A 17,357-nucleotide genomic window follows, 5' to 3' on the forward strand; every position below is an offset into this window, starting at 1 on the left:
AAGTCTGCTCGTAACTGTCGAACCCATTGCATGTACCCAGAAAATGGATTGCGAGCAGAATTAACGAATGTAAGAGCTCACGACAGAAAAGGGCCGTACTCAGATATGGAATATTCCCAAAACCACGAAACGCTTCAGCTTAGCAAACTGATTAGTACACCAGACTTTATGAGCCGGAGAATTGAAAAGAAAACAGCTAGAATAACTCAAATGAGTTTTTACAAATCAAAATATAATAGTTTACATAAAGCGGGAAAATGACAGACAAGAGTGGCCCATGAGAGTACCGTGTTAAAAAACAAAACAAAATTATAAAAATACACACATTTATTTTTATTTTTCTCTTTGTGCATTAAAAAAGTTCATTTATGCCCGCCGGTCCACTTTAACGTTCTCACGGATTTTTTTTTTTTCCAGCTTTTATAAGACTGGTTCATTTTATATGACTATGACGCAATATAAGGTTGCTTTGCAGGAATGAGTGAGTAGGGGAAACGGCTGGGGGGAGGCTGGTCACACCTCTTTTTACCGTCCCACCGTCCACCGACGGAAACACAGGTGCAGCACGGGGTAAGTCGAGTATTAGTCAACTCCGACGGACAACTCAAGAATTATGCGTGCGCATTATTGCGGTGACACGATTGGGAGGCTGATACCAAACTTCGGACCAAGTCAACTCATTTACTACGTATTTTCTAAAGGTTTTCGGTTCAACTATTTGTGCCGAAAGGCCTGGGAATATATAGAAATGCTGTCCAACACAACAAAGGGCTTCGCATGATAAAATGGCGGCTACTGGTTGCGCTTTATTCACAGCGCATGCTGTAACTCACGGTATTGCATCAGGCAGGAAAGCTCATCCAGGATGCAGTGAATTCAGAAAAGAAGCCCACGCCTTTACCTTGATTTAAAATGCAAATGCAATAGATTTGATTCGATTCCAAAATGGCGATACAGCGATAAAATAGATGTCGACGAACACCATTTAAAGAGTACTGCGTGCATATTCACGAGCGAATGGAAAATGACACATTACCGAATGAATGGCGACATTGAGCGATTCAACATGCGCGAGGACGGTTTAAAAAATACCGACAATTGGTTCTGTCACCAACTTTCCTGCACCGCTCCTGTGGTATGGTTAGAAATTTACTTTCAATGACTAGTGACTAACATTCTTCCGCCTCCCCCTTGTTGACTTCCCCTCCACAGCCATATAGCTGTTTGACGGTATATAGTTGAGATTCCGAGACCCAGATGCTGCAAATTCCCGAGCTGCTCCCGTCTAAGTTGCCTAGCCAACTTTGCTGCGCTTCAACAAACCCACGGAATATACATCAACGCCATTCTTCAACATTACAGAGACACTTTTAAAGCAATAGTGCACAGTTACGTCGGGATCTTGGTCGCATAAAAAACGTAACAAATAAACGAGCACTTTAGCGTCATTTAGAATCCTATAAAACACATTCGAATGTATATACACAAACAGGCTCAGCGTCGGTTAACCAGTTTTCGGATCATTGAAGCGACGAGAGTGTGTGTGATAATAAAAAGGGAAAACAAAAATCATTCCTTCTTCTCAACTGGTTACAGTTTTTTTGTTTTGTATTTTTTAACTAACAGGAACCCATATAGGATACCACTTCCACTTTGAAGTAAAGAGTTTCAACATTTTTTAACATGAAGGAGTTTTACATACAAAAATTAAAAAGATAATTAGGCATAGTAAAATAGTCAATCGTTCTGTAATGCTCTCTAATAAGCTGCAAGGATGACTGAAACAACTAACTATCAATGTCCATTTTTATCGCCACGTTTATTCAACGAGGACTAGAAGAACGTGATGTTGGTTAATTCTTAGTGACGAAGCAACACGCTGGCACAATCGTTTGTCAAAGACTATGCTTTTCTACAGAACACCTTGAACGGCAGCTGACGCTGGTTTAAACGCAGACGTCAATGCCTAGAATAAGCCAGCTGGCTCGTTATTGATACGGCAGACGCAATAGCAAACGACACATTAATGGAAATATAAAAAGGCCGGCTTCGTCGTATTTCTTCACCGTCGACTCATTCTAGACGCTCACGATTGTTAACTCCTGGTCCAATAGAAAAAAAAAAAAAACACGAATAAAAAGAACAATCTGACCTGTAAGGTCTAAATGTGTATTATAGTATTATAACCAGCAAGTACAAACAGCGTGGAGAGGAGTACCACTACCGCCACTTTTACCTTGGAGTAATATTTCGTAAGAAAACAGAAAACCAACAAGACGATATTGAAGTGTGTATAAACGGTTGCTGGTTGCGTTTGGGCCAGGGAGGTTAAGAATAGAGAGCAATAATAATGGAGTTGTATCAGGAATGGCTAAAGCTAGATAAACTAATATCAACATCTAGACACAAGTAAACGGATTAATGAGAGACACATAGTTTAAAAAATGGACTATAAGAAAAGAGACTATGCTTATGAAAAAGATGAAACAGCCGACCAGAATTCTCAGCGATAGCAAAACCACGCCCAACTAGCTAAAATGTCCCAGTCGTTCTTGTTCTGTTATTGTTTGGTTTTTTTTGTTTGTTTTGTTTTTCGCTTTTTCTTTTGCATCTTCAGTTGAGTCGGTTCACGTAGCACATAATGATTCTCCGTATTTCGATGTAACGAACGTCATGCAGATGACCCAAAAGAAAGTCCTTCACGTAACTTATTACTGAATTTTTGTTTTCGATTATCACAACAAACAAAGGAGATAAAACTGAAACTTGTCAAAGTGCCGCTTCTTCCCTCCTCTTTGCAAACCCATTTTTTTTCCTCCTCCCAACCTAGCAATGACTTTTCTTTGGCAAAGGTATCCGACTAACCGACTTTTTCTCTTTCTGCCAATCATGGACAAGGAAGGTTTCCAATTGCTATGGAACATTTTCTTTCCTTTTCTTTTTTTTTTCCTAATTAGCAGGATTGTGCGTCCACAACCGGAGAGGAGGTCTAAGGCTAGCGTAAAGTAAATGCAGTTTCGGTATAAACAAAAGAAAAAGAAAAAAGGGGTGAAAAAAAAAATCTAACTGGCGCGCTCATCAATCAAAAAACGAAAGTTTGGAGATGGACGAACTTGTGAACAAGGAACCAACGAAAATGTATCAGGTCAAAGGGACTTCAGACGGTATCGAGTCACGGGAAATCTAACGCCTTGCAGTTCCAAAAAAAAAAAAAAAAAAAAAAAAAAAAAAAAGAGGGAAAAACATTGAAAAGAAAGAAAAAAAGAAAACGAAGCATCTGTTGTCCAGCCACGAGCAAATACAAAAGCCACAGGAACATGAACTGTACATGTAAAAATTGGGATAACTTAAACGGCAGACAGCACATGGAGAAACTGAAAAATGAAACCAAACAACGAAGGGGTTCACAAGCCAAGAGTGCTATCGGGAAGGGAAAGAAAAGGAAGAAAAAAAGGAAAAAAAAATTAATTGTGATGTTTGATTTTAGAAAATTCGTGGTCGGAAGCGTTATTGCACAAATTTGGAAACGGAATCGATACAAGGAGAAATACAACTAGATACGGTCGTAAGTAAGAAGTTGTCAAGCACTTATCGTAAGATGCCGCCGAAAGCGACATGTTCAAATAAAACAAATACTGTGATATCAGAAACATAAACAAAGTCAGAATCCTTTTATTTCTTTTTTTATCCACCTATTTTTCTTTTTTTTTTCCGCACCGGTAGACAAAGACAGCTTTCTGTTTGTTTTTCTTCCCTTTTGTAGAGTTAATTTCCGTCCATTAATGAATTTCCTTAGGCCTTCTTGAGTAATTGTCCAGCACGTTGATTGGCGACACCTATCCTGTTCTCATTGGATTCGCCCTGAAAATGATAGTGAAATTAGTAGGATCAATTTTAAACCAAGTGTTAGGGAAGTGCCTCTAGCCTACAAGATTTATCATCGCTGTTCTACAACAGCAATTTTCTCCCAAAAGGGGGGAACGCGACCCGCAAATCTAAGGTTATCGCATGGCAGTTCAATGATTGCATTTTCGAATATTACGCAGTAAATGGCTACAATATCTCTAAATCGTAGCTGTTCCGATTGCAAAGTCTGCAAAAGCGGCAAAATAAGCAGAAAAAAAAAACAAATTGAATAAACAAAAAAAAACAAACAAAAACAAAACAAAACGGTCAAAACTAGGAAAGAACCGCGGGTCATTTCTAAGGATTTAATATATGTGTCTTAACGTCCGTACTGCACATGTTCGTTTCGTCAATCGGGAGCTTATTTCAGCAACTTGCCAGCATGCTGGCTCGCTTCCGTGACACGAACGACGTTCGAAGTTCCCTGCACAAGATTATCGCCATACAATTTTACCACAAATTTAAATCTGCCATCATATGTATATAGGATATTTAGATATACATATATATAGAACCGTATGGGATAAACATTTAGCGCTATACCATACTTTTTTTTTTTCGCCTTTCTTGCGAAATTAATTTTTACCTTGGCGTTAATACGATCCAATTGTCTGTTTTGGTTTTCGATTTCGGAGCCCATATCGATGGCCATGTTGCGCAAATTTCCAATCATGGTGCTGACTTGGGTCATATTTTCTTCCATTTCACCTTCTCGGGCGTCTTTGCTGATCCTGTTCAAAGATAAACACAACCAGACAGAACGGGCATCAAGGAAAAACACTCAATTAGCAACAACTGTCAAAAGTATGCTAAAGCAAGTCCTTTCAGCAAGTCTGCGCCTTACTTGGCAATGTAACCGCCTGCTGGACCAATTCCGTTGCGGTCATCCATGACCCTAGTTGGCTGATTGTTGACTATTTTACCATCGTCGTTGCCTTTCCACGTTCCCTCATCTTCCTTGAATTGCGACGATCTGGAAACGAGGCAAAGAAAATGCCAAATCATTATTATGACGCTCACACCCGTTCACATTTGAATTCACCAATGCAAAAACATCCTTGTTAAGTAAACCCCTCTCCCGACCCTACTGCCTACAAACGAGAAATAATGGAAGGAAAAAAACGTATTGGCTAAAGCTCTCACTTGTTGCAGGGAAGGACACACAGCCCGCAGCACTTCTCCATGCCTGCCAGATTACTCTCGGCTTCTTTCATATCCGCATTAATTTGGTCCATACCCTCTTCAATGCGGTCCAGTTGTTCTGTATTTGTGTGTTAATTATAAAGCTTGGATTAACATAACAGTAATGATATTATAGCCGATAAGACTCAAGACATGTAGCCATGAACACACAACAAAAAGCGAAATTGTTCCAGTGCAAGAACTAAAATGGTAAGCATGCTAAAATTGTCTCAATATTCTTGAGGAAAGCTTGTGATTTCCAATTTAAAATGAGGGATGCAAATGTTAAATGAACGCATACAGCTCTCTTAAAGTATCTTAACATAAATTTTTTAAAAGGCTGCACGAGAGATAACCCATGCGCGATGATTAACCAAGCAGTGTCAAGCGATAACAAGCAAAAACCAATCGAAAACGAAATGGCCTGCTAACAAGATTTGGCCCTTCCCAGTGGGATTTGTGCATTAAAACAAGGGCAAATTGTTTAATTTTGTTAGAAAACAGTAAAGGACAAACTGAGAATGAACAAAAATCTTACCGCCTTGTCCGTGCAAATTTTCAAGAGTTTTGGCACCAACATCTTGGCTCTACGGGGGGGAAAAAAAATGGCAAAACAAAACTCAAAAAGCTATAGAATAAAACAAAAATTACGAGCAGAACTGAAATTATATGAAACAAATGATAAATGAAAAAAAAAAAAAAGATACAACTATAAAAAAAAAAAAAAAGATACAACTATAAAAAAAAAAAAAATCGACAATACGGCAAAATACTACATCTAGTAATCGGTACATCCCCGTCGGTGGAAAGAAACCCAAATCAAGTTGAGCTATCGTGATCGATAAATAAGACCAAAATTCATATAACAAAAAAATAATAAATGTAGTCAAAAGTAAAAAAAATGGTCTAGAACGAATCATTTTCTGACGGCTAACGGAACCAAGCAATGGCGATCTAATGCATCACCGTTTCGTCCCATTCATGGACTCTGCTAAAGATAACAATTTATTGGTGATTATTGTGGTCTTTGAGACCATGCCTTTTTTTATCCCAACCCAACAGGCAACCACGAGCATTCATCGTAACCACGAGTGATAGTTCCGTAAAGGAACAAAAGGAAGTTACTAGCAATAAATCCGTCGACGGCATTCATATGAAACTAAATGCGCCCAGTGAAGCAGAAATTCGCAAAAATGCGACAACATGCACGACAACGCTAATTCAAGCTGAAATGATACAGCTAGATAACAAGAATCAAACTGAAGGTTTTCTTTGAACGGAGGCTAACTGATTTTCGATATTGACATTGCAATAAAGACGCCAAACTTTAGCAGAAAAAAAAAAACAGAAATATTATTGCGCAGACATGTCTATGTACCTCCTTGGTCATCCAACGCCACAAGTGTCCGAATGCCGGCCTCTTTGCTCTACAAATACAAAGAATCAATGGCGACTCGTTGGCGTGACATACCGAAACAACGACATTAGAAATGAAACAAACAGTGTCAAGCCATCGGTGTTAGCTAGTACCATTGAAAAGTTAAATGCGTTGCAAGTTTTGCTGCTTCCTCTCAAACTTTTCTTTGCATTGTTAAGTTTTATCAGTTTACTTGAGAATTCGCATGATTGATTCGGGCGCTAACGGGACACAAAGCAGTGCAGAGATTTATGTATTTCTGAAATGATAACAGCAATACCTCTACGCTCAATGTTTGGTTCAAGTTTTAACGATGTTCGCGCTGTGCGAATACCAAATCAGAACAATGCAGACCCTGCGCCAGTATGCAAAAATCAATAGAGAGCACTAGGCCGTATGATTTGAACGTCTGCACTTTGCCCTTCTCTTCTTCACGAGCGAAAATTTAGTTTGGATGGCGCAAAACGATGCACCGTGGCTCCAAACTTGGTACTTTCCATGCGTGGGAGGATAACACCACAGGTGTCACACGGCTCTATTCTACACACGTTTTCTCCCACTAGTCACTCGCGAGGACTTCCGTTCATTGAGTGCCACACATCCGACAAACCAGGGAAACATCACTACCAGGTATTAAAACTACCCCCCCAACTTAAATTTCTCAACTTACCTCTTCGCACAGCAGCATCATCCGACGAGTGCTCTCCAACGACTTGAAAAATAAACAAAAACATTCATTGATTAATTGATTTTGTAGGCTAGCAAATTGCATAAACAAGGCTGATCTACATAACAAAAGCAGGTTGACAGACGATGGGTTCACTTTTTTGCAAATTTAAAGGCAACGATAGTTTACTTAACTTATTACGAAATACGTCATAGTCAACTCTTGAGTTGAAAACCACTTGTGAGCTACAGAAAATACTATGAGGATCAGCCCGGATGGATGAAAAAGAAGTGCGATTTCGATTCCTGTGAAACGTTCAACGAAGATAAAACACGATAGCCTCTAGATATAACCTTGCTATAGGTCAACCTGGTGTAAACCTTGTCGGTGAAGACACGCAGCTACTCTAATATAGTGCAAACGAAATTCCAAGTGACGGAATTAGTCACTAAACAAAAAAACGACCGATCTTCTGGGGGAAATTGAAAAATATAGCCTAGCTTTATGTAGGCTCTCTGAACAAAAGCCGCGATGTTATTCAGACGACGGGGAAAATGCATTGAGCAGTGAAAGAACGAGGACGAAAGGCAGGCGTAGGCGTCTGTACGCTACTGAGGAATGATGATAAATTCATGAGCGTAGATTAATAAAATAGAAGGGCGTTGGCCTCGGTAGTTGGCCAACAGTATAAGGCCACATTAGGGACACTTACGTGCACGGAAAACACGATGACGAAGGTACATGGAAGGATTCGACCTCATTGCGTGTTCAAGGTACAGACAATAAGACATGACATGGCTAGGGAAAGGGAAAGGGAAAAGGCCAACTATTAAATAAAATAATAATAAAAAAAAAAAAAAAAAATTGGTAACGCCGGTTCATCGAAGGAAAATGGGTAGCCGAACAAGACTAGTGACAATGACGAAACAGACCGACAGGCCAACAAGGCTCGGCGACATTCTGACGTTCTCGCCCAAGCGCATCTTTTGTCTCGCGCCGTTATCGCTGCTTATATCGGCGCCTTTGAAATAAGGCTGAAGGTTATTCCAACCATGCGAACAAGGCAGAAAGAAGAAAGGTGTTCTAAAAATGGAAGCGGAGGCGGCTACGGAGACAACCATGGCACACACAAAAAAAAAGTCCCAAAAACAAAACAAAACCAAAAAGCTAAAAAACACAAAAAACCAAAACAAAAAAAAATCTAAATCCATATGTTCTTTTATCTACAGCGAATGGACACAGCCAATTACGGATTGGCACGGGACTAGATATGTGCCTGATGCCTAATCGTTAACACCACTCAGCCTCCGAATCATCTTCACATCATTGACTGGCCTTTTTTCTTCGTCAACAATTTGTCATTTCTCTTCAAGTACGCAGTCGAAAATGGGTGAGAGCATCACTGGGGATTGCATGTTGTGCAAAGAGGCTGATGGTCATCACCATCAACGTACTACAATCAACCAAAAGCAAAACAAAAGAATCCCCGGGGCACGAGGCTGGCATGCCATTAGTAGCCACAGCCCATCCCGATTTTCATTGGTCATGAGGCACGAGGCTTGCTAAGCCTACCTCATACGCTGTGTCACATACAAGGGGGATTGGGTGCGCGGAAACGAGGTGTGAGATAAAGGGGTATCCATAATCACCTCGACGGTGACATCCTCGATGTCTTGCTGGAGCTGATTGGCAAACTGGCGAACGGGTGGGTTAGTCGGTGGGTTCTTGGGATCGGTGGATCCTTTGACAATCGAAGAGCCTTTGCTCTTGTTACCTGGTGCCGCTTCGACTCCCATGGTCGTATTGCAGGTCGCAAAGGCTTGGTGAAATGCACGTGTTTTCTGCTCTCGGTTTTCTAAGTGCCAGGCGGTCAGATTCCGGCGGTCCCCGATTTCCAGTAGACTCGGCTCAAACAAAACACAGCGCTAACAATCGCTTTGTTCTTGAATGACACTTTGAATCGGATGATCAATCGACGGTAACCTTATCCACAGTGAAGTATCAGTTGGTGTTGGCGTGCGTATCAGTGCCGCAATAGCGATGATGATGGTGAACGGCGACGGAAAGCTAGAACACACGTAAAGTCACTGGAGTCATCGTTTCCCTTGGTTACGCGATCCATACCTGTGGTGACGAAAAGAGGCACTTCCACACGACTATACTTGCAGTCGTCTAGACAATTCCGTCGGGTAAGCGACCCGCAGTTTTCTCTCTTTTGTTGTGGCTTGAGTTTGACGTCCTAGTCGCTGGTTAGAGTCCAACGTCCCAAACCAGAATTGATTTGCCGACGCCCTACCTCCTCTTTCTACACAATTTCGAGAAAGTCAAACTATTTTTGCTTATCTGTTTCCTTTTTATTAGATGTAGACTTTTTTTTTTTCTTTTCTTTTCTTGTTTTATTCTGTCGTACGAAGAAATAGTCGAGCCAACAGAGAGGCAGCCGAAAAGCCAAACAAGCCAATGGCATACGATGAAAACGTCAGTTGTGGAGAAACGTGTGACGCAAAGCACGCGACCAGACTATCAACCACTGGCCAAAAGTCCAATGGCGAAACGTTCCAACCGTTCGTGCTGAGAGTCTGTCGGGGTTTGACCCGGCGTTGCCTCTTCGACCAAGGATAGCGGTAATAACTATCGAAAGACGAACGTCACACGCAAAGATAAAGTTGTGAGAATAACAGTTGAATAGACTGGCCAACGGTCGGGGAAATACATCAGCGCGTCACACGATAGCCGAGAATAGAAGTAGGGAAGAGGGAAGGCTATACAGAACGGCAACTTGAGCAAGGTTCATAGCATCAACAATACGATTGTTGGGGAAAACGGAGAGTCGCACGTAATGCAAACAAAAGGCCAAAGCTCGGTAAGCAGGTTCGATAAACTAGTTATTAGAGGTTCCGGCCAGCAGACAGGCTTTTTGGCCAATATCGGTGCTGGTGAGAAACAATCCGAATAGAAAGCGACAAAGAAAGACGACAAATTGGCGACTTCTATCTCCGTCCGACAGGCGACCCGCGGCTAAAAGTTCAACTAGTATGACCAGACGGAGAGATTTCAGTCAATAGAGTAGAGAAGACAAGACTTCCGTCTTCCATTGGTCGAACGATGGTTTCTTCAGGTGAATGTTTCTATTATCGTCGTCTGCCGGCTCTTCTTTTTCTTTCTTTTTCGATTCTTTTTCTTTTCTGCCCCGAGGATTAGAACCAAACAGCAACGGCCGAGTTTCTAAGATTGATCCATCCGGTTTCTTGCGTTGCAGTCGTTCCAAATGTCTGCGCTTGTGACTGGGATAGGGAAAGGTAAATGAAGAAGGCGCAATCACCAAAGAAGAAAGAGGGATGATTGAGGCTATCACTCAACAATTTCAATCGACAAAGAGAATGATGCCACCTGATCGAAGACAAGGATGCACCCGAGGATAGACTAATGAAGAAGACACCGGGAAAGTGTTTGGAACAAAGGCCGTGCACAAAAATGTGACTGAGCACGTATGTCACGGTCGTCGAACTACGTGACACTTTGGACAGCTCGTCAACGAGCGAGTCACAAGCGGATGAGGAGGATGAGGAGGATGAGGAGGATGAGGAGGAGGATGAGGAGGAGGATGAGGAGGATGAGGAGGAGGAGAAGAAGAAGAAGACTTTCTCTACTAACTCCCACTTCCTCTTTTACCTTTGGACGATCGATACGCCTACAATGGCAGTATTCAAAACAAACAAGCAGTGAAACAACCGACAACTTAACAACGTCAAGTCACGACGTCGACGGTCGATTAGAATATCACGTTGGTGAGTAAGAAGCGAAAGCGCTTAAGAAACGTAACAGCGCATCTTCGCCTCGCTTCGTTTTGGTCTTCTTGTCTTTTCGTTTCGTTTCTCTTGACAAATCCAAGGAGAGACCAAGACGATGCAGCCCGTCCGAAACGAAACTGTGCCTTCTCTGGAACTTAGTCGGCTAGTACTTTTTCTCCGGGACTAAGGATGAGCGGATCGATTCAGGACGGCGGAAACAGGCTGCTCCGTAGCGGCGCACCTGTCCGATGACACCGCTAGTCCCTTTCGGTCGCCCTTGCAGGTAAATTGGTTGGCACGGGTCCTTCCTTTTCCCGTTTTTCTCGATCAAATCCTACTTCCAAAAACTGTTTTTAAGTAATTTTCTGCGCCCAGGACAATCAGTGAGGCCAACCTGGACAGTTTTGTCCGACTGTCAACAGGCTCGTTGAATTGCTACAGAGTTAGTCAATCTACCGAGACGGAATGACGGAATGGAGAAGGCGCAAGGTGTAATCGTCAACTGATGCAGCGCGTTTGCATCGAGTTGGGCCCGTTCACGCGCACACCTAATCCACAAACGTTAGGACGACGTAAAGGCGTTAAAGGACTGGCAGAAACAATTCAGTCGTCCAGGCACGAGCCTTTGATGAAAACGCAGGCAAAAGCGACACACAACGCGCCCGCGCGCATCCTGTCTCACGCAGTTATCGAATTTCGAACTATAGTCTGGCGCACTTACGCGCTTTATTTTCTCCTACAATTCAACGCGAACTACGCCGAACGGACTAGGCCGGCCTTTCCTTGCAGCCACATTTCAACATTTCACTTAGGCAATATCGTTGCTTTGCAATGGGCTCTTGGCATCAATCTTGCCACTCTAGACGCTGGCAAACTTTTACCAGGTATGGCGAAAACTGACTTTTCCGCAACAGCCGTACTCCTACACGGTTAAATATAACCCACGCTTGTCTACGCGCTTGGCTAACGTATGGAATAGAATGTCAGCGCACATTCACTTAAGTATAAGCGATCAATTTATATACTGGATATGGCAGGCGGTATCGACTCCTACGCGCATTCTGACGTATGGTTGTGACTTTCAATATCGGTAGCGAAATTGGACGCGCGCTTGCCTCTTGAATGTTGGTGACATTCAATGTCCGAGTGGAATCGTTGCCCCTTCTTTTAGTTGCCGGCGATTCAGTGACTTGTTTCTTCTTACACATTATGGTGCAATTGGATAGGGGGCATCGGCTAAAGTGAAACCACCGTCGTCTAACCAAGGAAAAACCAACTGACACTTTACCTCATCGGTGACTTGGTTGGATTTCATCTGCAACTCCTGCAGTTCCGTTTTGGGAGCACCATTTTCCGCTGCAGTTGCCATTTTTTTAACACCTTTTACGGTTAGTCACCTGTAACGAAACACAAAATTGTGAAGAGATTAGAATTTAAAAGAAGCCGACAACAACAACAAAAAAGGTAAACCAGATTTATTCTTATTCCCGACGCTGTGCGCTTTAAGGCATTGAGGCTATAGAGGTGTCCGACTCGAATTTTTCTCATCCGGCAACGCGTTTGTAAGTACCGAACATGGCTGCCATCCTGGTATTTATTGCTCGAACGTCTCTTTACATTTAGTTCCTCCTTCCGCCACCTTCCCCACGGTAGCCAAGCAAGCCGTCTATACTACAGCCCCAACCTCTCCTCTTCCTCTGTCTCTGGTTGACGGAGGTCGCAAATGATATCGTAAATTCATCAAAGCGGTCTGAGTCGGAGCGTTTCAATCCACCGGTCGGAATGATCGGTGATGCGCATGGGACCACGCGAACCGCGAAAGCTGCACGCAAGGATGGTTGCGGTTTAGCAGATGCTCTATGGTGAGCATACAGCAGACAATGACACGAAAACGATCTCTTTCATCTATCTTTTTTCTTTTCGTCTTTACGCAAAAATTAATTAACTGCACTTTGAATCAATGTGAGTTGCAACAATGCTTCATTTTAACGTACTGAAAAGATCTTCCAAGTAGCCAAGCATAAGTTCTTTTTCCTTTTTCTTTTCTGGATACGTAAAATGCAAAACATCGACAATACCCTGGTGTTGACGCCAGCTAGTCCTCGTGAGCTAGCTCACAGGCAAAGAAACAAAAACGTCGGCAAGAAAGGCAATTTAGTGAGAAATACGATATTGTGTTAAGTGACTATATAACGATTTTTCTACCATCCCAAGTTACGGACGCTCCGATGTCAGTCAAAGGCCACCTAGCGATAGCAACTGGCGTTTACTTGAAAAATCACATGTTACGCTGTGTAATGGCGCCGTTATCGATCTACAGGGGTACAGGACACTCTGAACAGCAGAATCTTCCTTAATCAGCAGTTTTCTTTTTTACCTTCAAGAGCTTCGATGTCTGAAAACATGTAGTAACAGGACTTGTCTTCGCAGTCGAATTGTACGGTTCAGTCAACACCTTAGTTATTTTTAGACCTCAGGTTAATCCTATCTTTTATTAATGGATGATTCCCGAATGGGAAAGATGACGGAAAATTCACGCGGGAACATTGGGGGTGCTATGCAGAAGCGTGCAATGTAGACTATATTGATTTTCATTGATCCCCCCTCCAGTTGATCGTTCTTTGGCATCATTGTGAGGCGTCTAAGCGAAGGTCGTCCCGCATCCATCCCAAGTCGCATTCTCCCCCATGGTGGTCTTTCCACGCCTTTTATCTGGCCGACAAATACACAGGCGCAACGCCGAACAACATTAGATCCAGTGCGTACATCGACAGTACCGGCTTCCCATCCAGCACCCTTACAACAACGCAAACTGGCGGCTAGCTTGCCAAATAGGGTTGTGAAGATGACGATGCCAAGTCGATGGATTGCCCCGATTGCGGTACACTGACACGTGTACAAACTTGGCCAGTCCATCCACCCAATTCCGATTAAAGAATCAGAAATCAAGGGAAAAGAACAAAAGTGTCAAATTACAGTGTATGGAAAATATATACATATACAGTATACGTATAAAACGAGCATATCCTGCCGAAAGGGAAATGGGTCGCTACAAAAAAAGAATTGAAATGGGCAGTGACATCAGTAGAAGCATGACATTGCACCTATTTAGCATTTTAAATCGTGACAGATTTGAGTTTATCTTGTAACTTAGCTAACCTGCTACTTATTGCACTTCTGATTGCGAACTAAATAAATGTACGGGCGGAATTTTCGTTATTGTTCTCCGGAAACATCAATGCTTAAGCGCATTTCAAGGACCACTAAATAATGGCTGTCACCAGCCAGCATTGTGTCATCGGTCGGTGCGGTTAACAACCCCGTTAAAAACTAACATTCCTGACACTGCCTTTTTTTCTTTTTTATTCGAGACAATGGTCGATTTCAGATTTGAGCAAGGAGAGAAGACGGTGCGAACTGAACGAAAATCACGCCACCATCTTTTGTATATTGTCCCCCCCCCCCTCTTACAATTGCTGAATGACGTGGTAGAAGCCATTTTGCCTGTTTTGACTAGGAAACCCAACTCAACTCACTCGAAGGTTTTCCAGGAGATCAAATCCCCGTTCATTTCGGGATTCTGTTTCACATAACAAGAAAAACTTCACATCTTGGCCTATTTGGCATCCCATTGGGTTTCTATTCGTCCTTTGTTTGACTGCAATCCAAATGCAAACTATGCTAATACAAGCGTGGTCTTATCACGCAGATGGGTGGGCGGCGAAAGGCAAGCACTGGAACCTACGATGAAGCAGCGAAACAGAGCTATGCATGGACTTAACAAAGAGATTGCAAAGGCAAGAAGAACCGCTCTAGATGGAAGGGGGGGAGGGGGTAGCGTAAGAACTCCTTAGTACCATGCGGATCAATAGCTGGGGGGGAGTGGGCAAGCTCTCGTATTACTGCTTCGTGTTGAATGTGTGTACTAAACCCACCGTAAGATCTGCTCACTTCTTGTTAGTCAACATAAACAAAGGGCAGTAAATTGTTTTTCTGGACAACAAGATGGATTAACAAGGTAAAGAGATAAGGAAATCATGACGTTTCAAATTGTGTGCAATCTTTTCGCTAATCAACAGTGTGTTACCTGACTACAGATTTTTATCAATAGACCATCGCGTTAACGAAAAAACGGAAAACACTACGACCAGACCAAGCTATACCAAGAGACGAGTCTGGGCGACCAGATATCAAGTTTAAGAATGACAATTATGTGTTGTGTTGCTGAAGATGGAATAATTTTGTCCATCCTAGGAGTATTACAGGGGTACTTGAATGATTAGTATTAGTAAACGTAGGCCTGGTGGACTGGCGTTCGTATTGCTGGGGACAACGTCAATTTTATTGAGTATTATATTTTCGATGGGACAAATAGGTGACAGGACATCAACTAAAACTTAATCAACCGATTCAATTTTGAATAAATACTGATATTGCCAGTAAGCCCATAAAATTTACACAAGTTGTCCGCCAGACAATGAGAGGGAGAAATTCGCCCTGCCCAATCTCTTGAGACAGGGAAAATATTTGGAGTAGAAACGAAAAATCCGTACGGCCGTCAATAATCACTGGTCTATATCGATCTATAGCATATATGATTAAAATTTAGTGATGTCCCTCCGTTGGCGTCATTTATCTTTTCCAAACACTTTCGGCAAGCGAATAAGGTGCGATTGACAATATAGTTTGGTCAATCTTACCTCACACAGTTGAGATGCGGTCAACTGAGGACAGACTGTTTTTATGCTAAACTTCCCAAATACCAGCCGGGAAATATGTCTTTTTCGTTAGAGCTGTACTGACAAAAACGCCAAGTAATCCGTGCATAATGGGAAAAAGTATCGTCGTCTACATAAAAAAAGTAAAATAAAAATACGGCCTCCGGTGCGACTGATTGCTACTGCGAACCTACCAGTTTACCCGTTGGTAAGCCTCGCATACAATCGTAATACCACTGTCTGCAAAATTTTTTTGCATCGCCACAATATCAGATATAATATTTCAACTCCTGGGTAGCAGCCAGAACAAATTTTTGAAGAAGAAATTTTTAAAGAAGGATGTGAAAGCCTATGGGAGGCGAAAAAGGCTACACATTTGATGATGGAAAAAGAACTGCGCAGAAAAAAGTGTATCTTCGATACTCATTGCCCACTTCTCTGCGTCACGATGTGATCCCTCTCACACGTAATCATCCGAACCCATTTCTACTGTCACGTTCCCTTTGCCCAAGCTCGTTTATTCCATCCGTTATAGTTCGATGCTGAAATGGAGTAACATGGAGAATAATGAACGCTAGTTGAAAAAATTTGTTTTTCGATTCGAATTGCTTATCGTTTCATTCTTCTACATTCATAAATGAAACAGCAATTTGAAAGAAAACGTGACTTAACGGATGCCAAAATTCTTCGGAAAGGAAATAGAGCTAACTTTGAACAAATGACATGAAGAACCACGATATAAAATATTCTGGTCCATGATTCATGTAAAAAGTATTCCATCAATGGCAATCAATGTGTACACCTACAATTATGAAACAACAGAACAAGGCACCAACTAGATTTACTGTTCCACGATCCCATCAACTGGCCATATTGATTAACAAGTAAATAAAAAAACCTGAAAGTTTGCCATAAAAACCCAAAGATGGTCTACAGTATTTACAACTCAAGTCATTTTTCTAGTTTTTAAGAAATGTTTGTTTCCGTAGCTTCAGAATGAAACAAATCTAATTAAGAACTGTAAGTTATTTAAAACTAAATACAAGATAAGGCAGGATAACTCTCTTGTTTAAATGTTCCTGCATGAAACAGAACCATCAACAGTATATTAGTGTAAGTCAAAAGTCAATTAGAAAAAGAGATACCAAACAGCTAAAAATTTTTGACAGAGAACTGTTATGAACCCTCATCCCTACTGCTGCTCTCGCTGATAGGTTACTGCAATCTGGGTAGGGTCTAACTTTGGAAATGACAACCTATGCCAGTTGTCTAGTAAGAGTGCATCTTGGTTTGATAAAACTAGAGTCAGAGAGAGCTGGTAAATCAGAACTTCTGATGCTTAACAGTATTAAAGTTTTGCTTTACCTAAACAAAGACAATGCAGGCAGTTGTTGTTACTATGACTACAAAACGTTTCCCTGCACAAAAACAGATGAATGCTAACCGCGTAAAAAAGCAAAACTTACCTGAATTTTGAATGAAATCTAAGACGAAGGTTTTCGGTGTTTTCGTTTTCACACAACTAAATACGATGGATACTTTAGAAGTGGCTACGACCGACCAGTACGTCACCGCCCAAGCAGACGTAATAATGAAGCTCCAAGGAGGATAAGCATAGGAGTGAGGGAACTATCGATTGAGTATACAGCGCCCCATGTTGCTCTTGGCGGTTAACA

The 17,357-nt window shown here is 41.9% G+C and overlaps 1 protein-coding gene and 1 long non-coding RNA gene across 6 annotated transcripts; both read right to left on the reverse strand.

Moving 5' to 3' along the window:
* Window positions 1–2,155: 2,155 nt before the first annotated feature.
* On the reverse strand, window positions 2,156–17,298 carry LOC116930724 (synaptosomal-associated protein 25). 5 transcript variants are annotated; one of them, XM_045168562.1, is made up of 8 exons: window positions 17,148–17,298; window positions 12,252–12,360; window positions 7,176–7,217; window positions 5,627–5,675; window positions 5,050–5,167; window positions 4,751–4,879; window positions 4,493–4,637; window positions 2,156–3,861 (listed from the first exon to the last, which is right to left on the reverse strand). In XM_045168562.1, exons 2-8 carry the CDS (start codon window positions 12,330–12,332, stop codon window positions 3,793–3,795), a joined length of 633 nt encoding a protein of 210 aa, XP_045024497.1. In that variant the 5' UTR covers window positions 12,333–12,360; window positions 17,148–17,298; the 3' UTR covers window positions 2,156–3,792. The 5 variants fall into 5 exon arrangements, with proteins under 5 accessions (XP_045024497.1, XP_045024498.1, XP_045024495.1 ...); XM_045168563.1 differs by lacking the exon at window positions 5,627–5,675 and adding an exon at window positions 6,467–6,515; XM_045168560.1 differs by lacking the exons at window positions 12,252–12,360; window positions 17,148–17,298 and adding exons at window positions 4,239–4,330; window positions 8,822–9,344.
* Window positions 9,519–12,243, reverse strand: LOC123469488. Its single transcript, XR_006642743.1, has 2 exons — window positions 11,358–12,243; window positions 9,519–11,297 (listed from the first exon to the last, which is right to left on the reverse strand). It is a non-coding gene; the product is annotated as an uncharacterized LOC123469488 (long non-coding RNA).
* Window positions 17,299–17,357: the final 59 nt, after the last annotated feature.

Source organism: Daphnia magna, linkage group LG1 (genome assembly GCF_020631705.1).
Source record: "Daphnia magna isolate NIES linkage group LG1, ASM2063170v1.1, whole genome shotgun sequence".
NCBI lineage: Eukaryota > Metazoa > Arthropoda > Branchiopoda > Diplostraca > Daphniidae > Daphnia > Daphnia magna.

What these genes read in the sequence shown, in the direction of transcription:
- LOC116930724 (XM_045168558.1), bottom strand. Translation starts at nt 8,968, where the DNA reads ATGGGAGTCGAAGCGGCACCAGGTAACAAGAGCAAAGGCTCTTCGATT. An exon ending in TGATGCTGCTGTGCGAAGAG is followed by an intron (nt 6,516 to 7,175) that starts GTAAGTTGAGAA and finishes TTGTATTTGTAG; the next exon opens with AGCAAAGAGGCCGGCATTCG. An exon ending in TGGATCGTATTAACGCCAAG is followed by an intron (nt 3,862 to 4,492) that starts GTAAAAATTAAT and finishes TATCATTTTCAG; the next exon opens with GGCGAATCCAATGAGAACAG.